This window comes from Elephas maximus, chromosome 19 (genome assembly GCF_024166365.1).
Source record: "Elephas maximus indicus isolate mEleMax1 chromosome 19, mEleMax1 primary haplotype, whole genome shotgun sequence".
NCBI lineage: Eukaryota > Metazoa > Chordata > Mammalia > Proboscidea > Elephantidae > Elephas > Elephas maximus.
The window spans coordinates 57822599-57836236 of NC_064837.1; the positions used below are offsets into that span (position 1 = coordinate 57822599).

A 13638-nucleotide genomic window follows, 5' to 3' on the forward strand; every position below is an offset into this window, starting at 1 on the left:
TTGGCAGCATCTTTTCTGTATAAGGCACTAAACCCTTCTCATAAAAAGCCTTGGTAGCTATGAACTAGCATTCTCCTATAGTACCTGATAATCTCTGGGTCTCCCTGATGTTTTTAACATACCTCATTCCTCATTATCTATTATGCAGTTCTCTTCTAAGTTGGCTAATAAATTTACCTTGAAAACCCAAAATGTTCTTTGGTCACAATAAGTCTTAGTGGTCACTGATCTCCAGCAGTTTTGGTTCTGTACTGATAATCTGCACTGATTCTTTGTACTGATTTTCTGCGCTAACCAAACTTGGAGTTTGGTTATTCAGGCAGATAATTCTTAGTTAAGGGTAATATTACGGTAGTTAAGGGAGCTAATGAAGTAGTACTTGGGCAGTTGTACCTAGGGCTTTATCTCATTCCAGTCGCCACTGTTAAATGTGAATACAGGCATACCCCATTTTATTGCACTTCGCCTTATAACGCTTTGCAGAGATTGCGTTTTTTATAAATCAAAGGTTTGAGGGAAACCTGTGTCGAGCAAATCTCGCAGCGCCATTTTTCCAACAGTATGTGCTTACTTTGTGTCTCTGTGTCATATTTTGGTAATTCTCGTAATATTTCAAACATTTTCATTATTATTATATCTATTACAGTGATCTGCGATCAGTGATCTTTGATGTTACTATTGTAATTGTTTTGGGGTGCCACGAACTGTACCCATATAAGACGGTGAGCTTAATAAATGTGTGTATTCTCACTGCTCCACTGACCAGCCATTCCACCATCACGCTCTCTTTCTTCAGCCCTCTCTATTCCCTGAGACAGGACAGTATTGAAATTATGCCAGTTAATAACCCTACCGTGGCTTCTAAGTGTTCAAGTGAAAGGGAGAATCTTATGTCTCCCATTTTAGATCAAAAGCTAGAAAATGATTAAGCTTAGTGAGGAAGGCATGTCGAAAGCCAAGAGGGGCTGAAAGCCAGGCCTGTTGTGCCAAACAGTTAGCCAAATTGTAAATGCAAAGTAAAAATTCTTGAAGGAAATTAAAAGTACTACTCCAGTGAACTCATGAATGATAAAAAAGCAAAACAGGCTTATTGCTGATATAAGAAAGTCTTAGTGGTCTGGATAGAAGATCAAACCAGCCACAACATTGCCTTAAGCCAAAGCCTAATCCAGAACAAAGCCTAACTCTATTTAATTCTATGAAGGCTGAGAGATGTGAGGAAGCTGCAGAAGAAAAGTCTGGAGCTAGCTGAGATTGGTTTCTTTATACAGACTCTAACTACCTCTTTAAGGAAGTTTAAGGAAAGAAGCCATCTCCGTAACATAAAAGCTCACGGTGAAGCAACAAATGCTGATGTACAAGCTGCAGCAAGTTATCCAGAAGATCTAGCTAAGATAATTGATGAAGGTGGCTATACTAAACAACAGATTTTCAGTATAGACAAAATGGGCTTATATTGGAAGATGCCACCTAGGACTTTTATAGCTAGAAAGGAGAAATCACTTCCTGGCTTCATATTTCAGGCTGACTCTGTTGTTAGGGGCTAATGCAGCTGGCAACTTAAAGTTGAAGTCAGTGCTCGTTTACCATTCCAAAAATCCTAGAGCCCTTAAGAATTATGCTAAATCTACTCTGCCTGTGCTCTGTAAATGGAACAACAAAGCCTAGATGACAGCAGATCTCTTTACAACATGGTTTACTGAATAGTTTAAGCCCACTGTTGAAATCTATTGCTCAGGAAAAAAGATTCAAAATATGACTGTTCATTGACAAGGCACCTGGTCACCCAAGAGCTCTGATGGAGGTATACAAGGAGATTAATGTTTTCATGCCTGTGAACACAACATCCATTCTGCAGTCCATGGATCAAAGAATATTTTCGACTTTCAAGCCTTATTATTTAAGAAATACATTACATAAGGCTGCTGTAGATAGTGATTCCTCTTATGGTTCTGGGCAAAGTAAATTGAAATCCTCCTGGGGGAAAGGATTCACCATTCTAGATGCCATAAGAACATTTGTGATTCACGGGAGAAGGTCAAAATATCAGCATTAACAGGAGTTTGGAAGAAGTTGATTCCAACCCTCATGCATGACTTTGAGGGGTTCGAGACTTCAGTGGAGGAAGTAACTGCAGATGTGATGGAAATAGCAAGAGAACTAGAATTAGAAGTGGAGCCTGAAGATGTGACTGAATTGCTGCATTATCATAAAACTAACAAACAGATCAGTTGATTCTCATGCATGAGTGAAGAAAGTGTTTTCTTGAGGTGGAATCTACTCCTGGTGAAGATGCCGTGAACTTCGTTGAAATGACAACAAAGAATTTAGAATGCTACATAAACTTAGTTGTAAAGCAGCAGCAGGGTTTGAGAGGATTGACTCCAATTTTGAAAGAAGTTCTGCTGTGGGTAAAATGCTATCAAACAGCATCACATACTACAGAGAAATCTTTCGTGAAAGGAAGAGTCGACTGATGCTGCAGACTTCATCGTTGTCTTATTTTAAGAAATTGCCACAGCCATCCTAACCTTCAGCAGCCACCACTCTGATCAGTCAGCAGCCATCAGCATCGAGGCAAGCCCCTCCACCAGCAAAAATATCATTTTTTTTTCCAGAAGGCTCAGATGATGATTAGCATTTTTTAGCAATAAAATATTTTTAAATTAAGATACGTACATTTTGTTTAGACATAATGCTATTGCGCACTTAATAGACTGCAGCATGATGTGAACATTTATATGCAATGAGAACCAAAAATTCACATGACCGGCTTTATTGCGACATTTGCTTTCTTGCGGTTGTCTGGAACCAAACCCGCAATATCTCTGAGGTATGCCTGTATTCCCTTTGAGAGAAAGAATTTGTTTTTTGGGGCTGTCTTGTAAATCTGTTGACATGACTTAGAGATGTCAAGTAACTGAATAATGATAAAAACAAGAGAATTGAGTAGAGTATCTTTCTGCATGTTTTCTTCATGTAAATCTTTGTAATAGCAAAATACAGACCAATACCAATTCCCATTTTACTGAGCAGCCTTTCTGACTCTTGAAGCTTTAGTTGTTTAGATGTCCACACAGGTTTTACCAGAATTTGCCAGAGGCCACTAGTCTTAATAGTCAGGTGAAAAAGAGACCAAAATAGTTTTTTTATTTATCATACTTAACACCTTTTAAGTCATATCCATTGCTGTGGAGTCAATTCCAACTCATAGCGACCCTACAGGACAGAGTAGAACTGCCCCGTAGGGCTTCCAAGGAGTAGCTGGTAGATTTGAACTGTCTCTTAATGTTTTTGATTGACTCACTATAGTCAATTTAAGTAACGATTGGCAGCCATGAACACAGGTGATGGTGCTGCTTGAAAGACTATTTTGCAGCCCAGCTGGAAGGAGAATAGATTCTCCTCTAGCTGTGCTTCAGACTTGTTTGAAGTTTTGTGTTTTGTTTTGTTTTTCTTGGAGTTTCCAGTTGAGATGCCAAGCTGGCAGCAAATGAAGTATACTGTAATGTGAAACCATATAAATATATGTTGGATTAGTGCCATCATTTGTCAAAAGCGCTGGTACGGAAATGTGCAAAAGGACGATTTTCACGTTAAGGTTGACTTGTACATATAAATGTTAGCTTGTAAAGCCCAAGAAATACTGACTTGTTGTCGTTAGTCCCCTACATTTTATTGCCTTTTTGGAATAATCATGTACTTCAGAGCATTCCTTAATCTGAGCTGGCTTGTGGTTGTGTAAGAATGCAGCCCTCTTTTTCCTTTATCCTTTATATTCTCAGATGAGGAAAATTTACTGCATTTTGTAGATAAATCTGAGCTAAAAAGAAAATTCCCTTCCCACCTTTTTATCTTCATGGAGGCCCAACTTTATGGCATTTGAGTGATGCTTTTATCTGTGGCCCCACAAGTGGTTCTACTGAAAAAAATAACCCTCAAAGTCATGATTTGTGTGTGTGTACATATGTGTGCGCTTATAGGGCACACTCTTTGGAATCCTGGTAAAAAATAACAGTGTTTTTATGTTAGCGAGGAGCAGGCCTCTATTTCAAATTCTCAGAGTTTTCAGGTCCCTTCAACACCTTGTAGACACTAAGATGGATTTCTCATTAATGATTATCACCTCTTTATTTAAATTACAACATGTTTTATTTAAATTACGACAAGATTCCTAAGTGTTACAGGGTCTCAAGTTATTTGTCATGGTTTAACTGGACAAGAGCACTCATTTACATTGGTTGAGTCCTCCTTTGATATTCAGCTTTACTACCAGATTAACTCAGCAGGTGTTGTGGAAATAGAAACTAGTTAGGAGATTTCACACATTTTCTCTTGTTGCCATTTAAAATAAAGTAATATTTGGTATCTATAAATCAGAATAGAAATTATAAGTAAAGACAATGTGCCTTATTGCATGAAGTTTTATCTTAACAGTATTTTTATTATGGTCTCTAATACATACCTGATGATGGCTTAAAAAGTTCATAACTTTGGTTTTTGTAGTCATAAGTTAATTATAAAATAAACGAACTAAATCTAATAGCTAAAAATGAAATGATATAGAGAGAAATATTTATTCTGTTAAATTGAAAGCATTTACATCAACTAAGTAGCTCGTGTTGCTTATTGGACAACAGATATAAAACAACTGACTTCCAGCATGCATTGAACGAAGTTGATATTTCAGCCATGGGCCATGTGTTATTATAAAATATGTTAGTAAAATCTTCCTTTGGCTAATTAATGGTAAAAACCCAAAGCCAAACCCATTGCTGTTGAGTCATTTCAGACTCATGATGACCCATGTGTATGTACATATTTTTAAACATATGATACATAAACTTTTAATGTTTTCTAGTATAGCCCAATGTACTCTCTTCTCTATTTATAAACAAAGAGACCAAACAAAGGTAAACCTTTGATAAATTTTAGTAATTATGAAATAGTCTTCCTAAGTGCTTTTAGAAGGGCCTCAAAGTTAAAGACTAATATAGAATGAAATAGTCATTGTAGCCCTGAATGGCAGAGAAGCAGCCCTTGCACCACCTAACTCCAGCGCCCGCCAGTAGAGACATCATTCCTCAACCACAATAGCCTCTTCCTATGAGCTTGCTCTCAGGATCCTTTTAATAGAGCATTCCAGGCAGCCCCTTCCAGTCAACTGGAGAATCATACCAAAGAACGCCTATTTGTCAAGCCAGGTCAAGACCACGGTACCTAATATGATTTGTATGACTTTATGTTGTTCTCATATGCTGTTTTCGTATTTAAATACTTGAATATTAGATGAAAATATTCAATGTTTAAGTCAGGCTAACCTTAAAAACAGCCCGGTGCTTCCTTCAGCAGAATGATGTTGTTAGCAGTCCTTGGGTGCTATCAAATTGGCTCCGACTCACAGTGACCTTAGGCATAACAGAAGAAATGTTGCCTGATCCTGCACCATCTTCACGATCATTTGTATGTTTGAGTTCATTGCTTTGACTGTTATATCAGTCCATCTCATCGAGGGTTTCCCTGATTTTCACTGACCCTCTTCTTTACCAACCATTATGTCCCTTTCTAGCAATTGGTCTTTTCTAATGACATGTCCTGTTGGTGCAATAGTTAATGAACTTGGCTGCTAACTAAAAAGTCAGCAGTTCGAATCCACCAGCTGCTTCTTGGAAGCCTTATGGGGCAGTTCCACTCTGGCCACTAGGGTCGGTATGAGTCAAAATCAACTCAGTGGCAATGGGTTTGGTTTTTGGAATGACATGTCCAAAGTAAGCAAGCCAGAGTAGATGATGTACATCTCAATGTGGATGATGTAAGAAGGGTGGAAACACACCAGACCAAGTTAAACTTCTTGACAGCCATCCCTCGATAGCCTGCCTTGGTTAAGAGCCCAGCTGCTAACCAAAGGGTCAGCAGTTTGAATCAGCAGCCCCTCCTTGGCAACCCTATGAGGCGGCTCTACTGTGTCCTGTAGGGATGCTATGAGTCAAAAATTTACTCAGTAGCAACAGGTTTTTTTTTTTTAAAGCCATCGGAATGCTCAGTCTTTTCTGTAGTGATACCCCTTGTTCAGTATCACATCCAGTTATTAAGCACCATTGTCTATGAACTAATCTTGACATTTTGACATCAAGTGGCAAAATCAGAGCTAAAAAATTTTGACATTAAGCATCACTAATGTTGAGGCTTTAGCAACCAGGTAAACATTAGAAACATTTTGTTATACCAAAAATGTAAGAAAAATGGAGGAAAACAAGATATTCAGGTTTCTTCTGAGTATTTAGATAGTCTAAAAAAGCTTTTAAAAAGGCCCAGAAGCCTGTAGCACACTGCTGCCAAAAGCAGTTAAGTGGGAGCCACATCTGGCTGCACCGCGTCTGGGATGGCTAAGCCCTCGTGCAGGGCATCACACACCTGGGGGCAGAGTATCAAACCCTGTAGGTCATAAAAGTGGTGTCATGCCTGTAAAACACACATAGAGAAAAAGACATTTCAGTGGAAAAATTGCTTTGCTTTTCATGGGAATGTAGTACTACTGTCAACTTCAGGTGGAAGGATGTGTGGATAGGTACAAAGAGACACATGTGGCACTTAAAAAATAAAAGAGGGATGCAGGGTGTGTTCTTCCAAATACAGCGAGCTACTTATTTGCAGATAAGCCATGCCCATACACAGGGGTGGAAACCCCAGTCCGTACCTGTATTGCCACATCTCTTTATGAAGGGACAGGAGAGTTTTGCTGGAACAGAAACTAAATGACACCATGTTTAACTTTTCTGAAGAAGGCGTGGTATTTTGATATTTGATATTGCATGTAGTTTCTTGCTAGAAAGCCTAAAAATTATTAAGGATCTGTGAGAGATTTTTAAACTCAGATCCAAGTAACCCCCAAAAGCTCAAATTACTTTTTTTCCCAGATCTTAAAATACAGTGGCATCATGGTTTGGGAAATGTCTTTTGCTCCTTTATAATGTTTACCTAAAATTTTATTTGTGTGAATTAAATTATTCCTTCCCCTGGCATTCTTCAGTATTAGAGTTAATAATAAGATAATGTTTTATGTAGTGTAAGTATTCCCATCTAGGGAATGTGAGCCGAGCTAACATCATGAATGGAATCTGAAAAATCAGAAAAGCACAGAGTGTAGTAGGCAACAGCATGGGCTCTAGAAGTAGACTGCTAGGACTGGAATCCTGGCCTAACCTCTTAGTAGGTGGTACATGACCTTGGAAATATTCGCTAAGCCCCAGTTTCCTGTTCTTTAAAATTAAGGGTATTATAATACCGTTATATACAGTAACTGAGAATAAATGAGAAGACACATATACAAGTATTTTGCATAGTACCTGGCACATAGTCAGAATTAGCTATATATTGTATACATTTATAATAGGTAAACTTCTTTCTGGAATTCCTTACCTGTGTTTTATTGACTATGCAAAGGCTTTTGACTGTGTGGATCATACCAAATTATAGATAACATGGCAAAGAATCAGAAGTCCAGAACACTTAATTGTGCTCATGCAGAACCTGTACATATCCAAGAGGCAGTCGTTCTAACAGAACAAGGGGATACTGCATGGTTTAAAGTTGGAAAACATGTGCGTCAGGGTTGTATCCTTTCACAGTACTGATTCAAGCTGTATGCTGAGCAATTAATCTGAGAAACTGGACTATCTGAAGAAGAACTTGGCATCAGAATTGGAGAGTCATTAACAACCTTTGATATGCAGATGATACAACCTTGCTTGCTGAAACCGAAGAAGACTTGAAGCACTTATTGATGAAGATCAAAGACTGCAATCTTCAGTATGTGTTACATGTCAGCATGAAAAAAACAAAAATCCTCATAACTGGGCCAATAGCAACGTCATGATGAACGGAGAAAATACTGAAGTTGTCAAGAATTTCCTTTTACTTGGATCAACAGCCAGTGCCCATGGAAACAGCAGTCAAGCAATTGAATGATGTATTGCACTGGGTGTATCTGCTGCAAAGGTGACATCTGTGTTAAAAAACAAAGATGTCACTTTCATGTCTGAGATGCACTCGACCCAATCCATGGTATTTTCAGTCTCCTCATGTGCATGTGAAAGCTGGACAATAAGTAAGAAGACTGAAGAAGAATTGATGCCTTTGAATTATGGCGTTGGTGAAGAATGTTGAATATGCCATAGACTGTCAGAAGAACGAATAAACCTCTTTTGGGAGAAGTATTTTTTTTTTTTTTTTATAGCCATGAGGCTCCTTGGAAGTGAGGAGCTTTCTTTGGACACATTATCAGGAGGGAACAGTTTCTGGAGAAGGATATCATGCTTGGTAAAATAGAGGGTCAATAAAAAAAAGGAAGACTCTAGAAGAGATGGATTGACACAATGACTGCAACAATGGGCTCAAACATAGCAACGATTGTGAGGATGGTGCAGGACTGGGTAGAGTTTCGTTCTGTTGTACATAGAGTTGCTATGAGTTGGAACCAACTCAATGGCACATAACCATAACAACACATATTTATAAGCTTAAAGTTTTTGTTTCCTTCTATCAATATGGAAAGATTTCTCATGTTTTGGAGTCTTTTGACTATATAATTTCAGTTTCAGTTTGAAGAAATGAGATGGTTATTAGTCCTTTTCGGCAAGTCTTCAGGAGGGCAATTGGAATTATATCAGGCCATCATGTTGCTCTGTTTCTTCTTCCCTTGCAGGTCACCTGCTCAGTTGACATGCATATGGGATATTTCCATTAGTAATGGGTTTTTTAAATCAAGTTATAATTTCACATACCATAAAATTCACACTTTTAAAAATATAGTTTTTAGTATATTCACATGACTATGCAATCGCCACTAATTCCAGAACATTTTTATCATCCCAGAAAGAAACTGTACCATTAGCAGTCGCTCCCTATTCCTCCTTCCCCCAGAACTTGGAAATCTACTTGCTTTCTTGGGATTTACCTATTCTGGACATTTCCTAAGAATTGAACCATAGAACATATGGTATTTTGTGACTGACTTGTTTCACTTAGCATAATGTTCATCTATGTGGTAACATGTATTAGAACGTCATTTCTCTTTTAACCAAATAATATTCTGCTGTATGGATGTATCATGCCTTGTTTATCTGTTCACCGGCTGATAGAGGTACATGGTCATAAACAATTTTGTTTTAGGGAAATTTTTATAAGTAATGGTACCCTCATCAGGACATAGATTTTTTTTTTTTTTCTTTTGTGACAAATTGTTTTATTGTCAACTTTTTAAAGAAAAGTTTTCTAGGAACTGGATCAAGAAACTGAAATCTGAATTTTACTTGGAGAAGCTAAATATTCTTTTATCCAAGCCTAATTCTTCCATTTTATATTTGAACTCTGCGGCTTTTCTGAACTTTTCTAGGGAAAAAGAGGAGCAGCTAACTCGTGTGACTGAAGTTCAGAGGTTGCAGGCCCAGCAGGCAGATGCTGCTCTGGAAGAGTTTAAGAGGCAGGTGGAACTGAACTCGGAGAAAGTCTATGCCGAAATGAAAGAGCAGGTAAGGACGCCTCCACACCATCCTTTTTGAAAGCTACTCTGTCAGTAAGAAAACCCACCCAGTGCCGTTGAGTCAGTTCTGACTCATAGCGACCCCATAGGACAGAGTAGAAAATCCTGTTCTAATCTTAAATATGACAGGAACATATTTTGCCTTAAAAAATCTTTATCAAAATTAGTCACATAATAGGGTCAAAGATTCAAAATAAGAAAATCATATTATCCTTTGTTCATCCTTAAAGCTATGCCAAACTGATCAGTTGAAAATGTTTATCCACAAATGTGGAGCCCTGATGGCACTGTGGTTAGTTAAGAGTTTGGTTGCCAACCAGAAGATCGGCAGTTCGAATCCACCAGCTGCTCCTTGGAAATCCTATGGGGCAGTTCTACTCTGTCCTATAGGGTCACTATGAGTTGGAAGCAACTCAGTGGCAATGGGTATCTACAAGTGTAAGGATGGCGAGAATGATCTGGCTTTGAGAGGATGGATCTGCCTACAAGTAAAATCCCGTGAGCAATCTGTTTCCATAGTGTAAGGGCTCATGTTTACCAGGTCTGTGTTTGTTAATATTCCATAAATGTTGTTTCATTGATCAGTTACAGTGCATTATTCTCAACTGGCAGTTCAGGAGGACAGGGGCTGTCTTTGATTCTTGTATAGATTAAGTAGTGTAGTTTTTTAATTTTGAGAGAAAAAATTGTAAAAAATCAAGGGAATTATTACAAACATGTACCCATCAGGAAGAATGAGCAATTGTTCATACTTTGTTTATTTAAGCTAAAACATTGCAGGCAAAGTTGGTGTTTGCTTTGCTGTTTATGTCTAATCCCAAAACTCTTTTCCCTCCACCTCTGAGAAAACGACTACAATTAATTTAGTGTCTTTGTTTTCAGTCTGTTTTATATTTTTATATGGATTTATATGTCCATATCTGGTCCAGCAGTGCAGTGGAACTGCATAGTGTTATATGCAGCTATATATTTGAGCACATAGCTCAAATTCTAAAAGAAAATCAGTATATGCATTGTTCGGAACATCATAGTGTTTTTAGGTTTTTCCAGAGTTTATATTTTGAACAGTCTTCCTTTTTTTAATTGTTGTTTTGAACTGCTCTTTTCTCTGCCTACAGAAATCTTTTATATATAAGCAGCCAAGCTGTAGGGCATCTTTTTCCATTTGGAAACTGCTGTAGGTAGCAGACAATAGGATTTTCAGTTAAAAATAAACAAAAAACAAAAAACTCTGAGTTTGTTTTTGAAAGTGAATTGCTGTTTCAAAAATGAGGCCCAGGAGAGAAAATAGAACAGACTTAAACTTAAAAAAAAAAAAAATGCTTCACACTGTTTGTTTCACTTTGAAGTGCTTTTTAAAATCTCATTTATGATTGCTTAAGTAATAACACCTTAGTCTAATTTTTACTCCAGTGGAGAATCCGTTGTTGGTGTTAGCTTTCAGTAATTAGCTGTGTGAAATACATATTTTTTAATTATGGGAGTACATTACTATTATTAGTATTATTTCTACATATGTATGTATATGTTCATGTTTGTAAAATAAATAATCTTCTGTATTTGCCTATTCTCTGTGAAGCATATAAATGACTGAAAAAGACAGGTGCTTTGAACTAGTGGCAGTTTAATTCTGAAATGATACTTTTTAATCTTGTAAACTGACTGTATAAATGTCAGGTAAGTAGTTCTTTTGGGGGTTTTCACTAGTAACTTGACTTTTCTAGTTTGTTTTTTCTGGTGGATTCAAATTGCCAACCTTTTGGTTAGCAGCCGTAGCACTTAACCACTATGCCACCAGGGTTTCCCATTAAATGGTCCAAAACCCGCTGCCACCGAGTCAATTCTGACTCATAGCGACCCTACAGGACAGGGTAGAACTGCCCCACAGGGTTTCCAAGGAGCGCCTGGTAGATTCAAACTGCCCACCTTTTGGTTAGCAGCTGTAGCACTTAACCACTACGCCACAAGGGTCTCCCATTAAATGGTAGTTGCTGCTAAATAGTGTCCTCTGGTATTGAATGCTATCCTTTTTAAAATTATCACCTGTGTGGTATTGTTAAAACTGGAAAAGCCCCTGGTTTGCCATGAAAACTAAGTTCTGAAAACTACTGCTGTTGATTAGTGGGGTTGATTCTGGCTCTCAGCACAATTGAAACTGCTTGGCTATAAGTTCCAGTAGCTAGCATTTGAGCAACCTGAGATTTGAAGCTATTCATCCCATTTCCAAAGCCAGTTCCTCTTTTTTTTTGTTTTTTGGTAAAATATATGTAACATAAAATTTGCCGTTTTAACCATTTTGAAGTACACAGTTCAGTGGCTTTAATTATATCCCTAATGTTGTGCAACAATCACCACTATCTATTTACAAAAACTTTTCATCACTCCAACCAGAAACTCTGTATCCCTTAATCAATAACTCCTCATCACTCCACTACTTCCAATCCATGGTAACTTCTAGTCTAGTTCCTGTCTCTATGAATTTGCCTATTCTGTATATTTCATGTATGTGGTATCATACCATATTTGACCTTTTGTGTCTGCTTATTTCACTCAGCATAATGTTTTCAAGGCTCATCCATGTTGTAGCATGTATCAGAACTTCATTCCTTTTTATGGCTAAGTAATATTCCATTCACTACTCGTCTGTCAGTTTGTCATACTGTAGTGGCTTGCGTGTTGCTGTGATGCTTGAAGTCATACCACTGGCATTTCAAAAACCCATGGTGGACAGGTTTCAGTGGAACTTCCAGACTAAGACTGTGAAGAAGGAAATGGCAATCTAGTTCTGAAAAAATTGACCAGTGAAAACCTTATGGATAGCAGTGGAACACTGATATTGTGCCGGAAGATGAGTCCCTCAGGTTGGAAGGCACTCAAATTATGACTGGGGAAGAGCTGTCTCCTCCAAGTAGACTCAACCTTTATGACATGGATGGAGTAAAGCTTTTTCATTTGCTGATATGGCATGACTCAAAATGAAAAGAAACACCTGAAGACATCCATTAATAATTGGAACGTGCTATGTACGGAGTATGAATCTAAGAAAATTGAAAGTTGTCAAAAATGAAAAGGAACGCTTGAAGATCAACATCCTAGACATTAGTGAGTTGAAATGGACTGATATTGGCCATTTTTAATTGGACAGTCATACGGTCAGCTATGCCAGAAGTGAAAAATTGAAGAGGAATGGTGTCACGTTCATCATCAAAATGAGCATTTCGAGATGTATCCTGAAATACAAGGCTGCCAGTGATTGGATAATGTCCATATGCCTACAAGGAAAACCAGTTAATAGGATTGCTATTCAAATTTACGTACCAACCACTAGTGCAAAAGATGAAGAAATTGAAGATTTTTACCAACTTCTGCAGTCTGAAATTGATTAAACATGCAGTCAAGATGTGTTGATAATTCCTGGAGATTGGAATGCTAAAGAAACAAAGAAGAAGGATCAATAGCTGGAAAATATGGCCTTGGTGATAGAAATTATGGGGGAGATCGCATGATAGAATTTTGCAAGATCAACAACTTATTCATTGGAAATACTTTTTTTTTAACAACATAAATGGCAACTGTACACGTGAACCTTGCCAGATGGAATACACAAGAATTAAATCGACTTCATGTTTGGAAAGAGACAATGGAGAAGCTCAATACCATCATTCAGAACAAGGCCAGGGGCCAACTGTGAAACAGATTATCAGTTGTTCATATACATGTTCAAGTTGAAGCTGAAGAAAATTATAATAAGTTCATGAGAGCCAAAGTACTACCTTGAGTATATCCCGCCTGAATTTAGAGACCATCTCAAGAATAGATAAGATGTGTTGAACACTAGTAACTGAAGACCAGACGAGTTGTGGGATATCAAGGACATCATACATATAAGGTAAGAGAAGTAAAAAAATAATTAAAAAGACAGAAAAAAAAGATTAAAATGAATGTCAGAAGAGAGTCTGAAACTTGTTCTTGAATGTAAAGAAGCTAAAGTGAAAAGAAGAAATGATGAAGTAAAAAAGCTGAATGGACGATTTCAAAGGGTGGCTTGAGAAGACAAAATAAAGTATTATAATGATATGTGCTAAGTCCTGGAGTTA

At 37.7% G+C, this 13638-nt stretch overlaps 1 protein-coding gene across 13 annotated transcripts in view; it reads left to right on the forward strand.

Moving 5' to 3' along the window:
* The window catches only part of CEP112 (centrosomal protein 112), a 470205-nt gene that overhangs the window by 157611 nt on the left and 298956 nt on the right, over positions 1–13638 (forward strand). For all 13 annotated transcript variants that reach the window (XM_049859721.1, XM_049859720.1, XM_049859713.1 and 10 more), the window contains one exon: positions 9395–9530. In XM_049859721.1, the coding sequence (XP_049715678.1) occupies positions 9395–9530 (136 nt within the window). The remainder of the gene's footprint in view (positions 1–9394; positions 9531–13638) is intronic.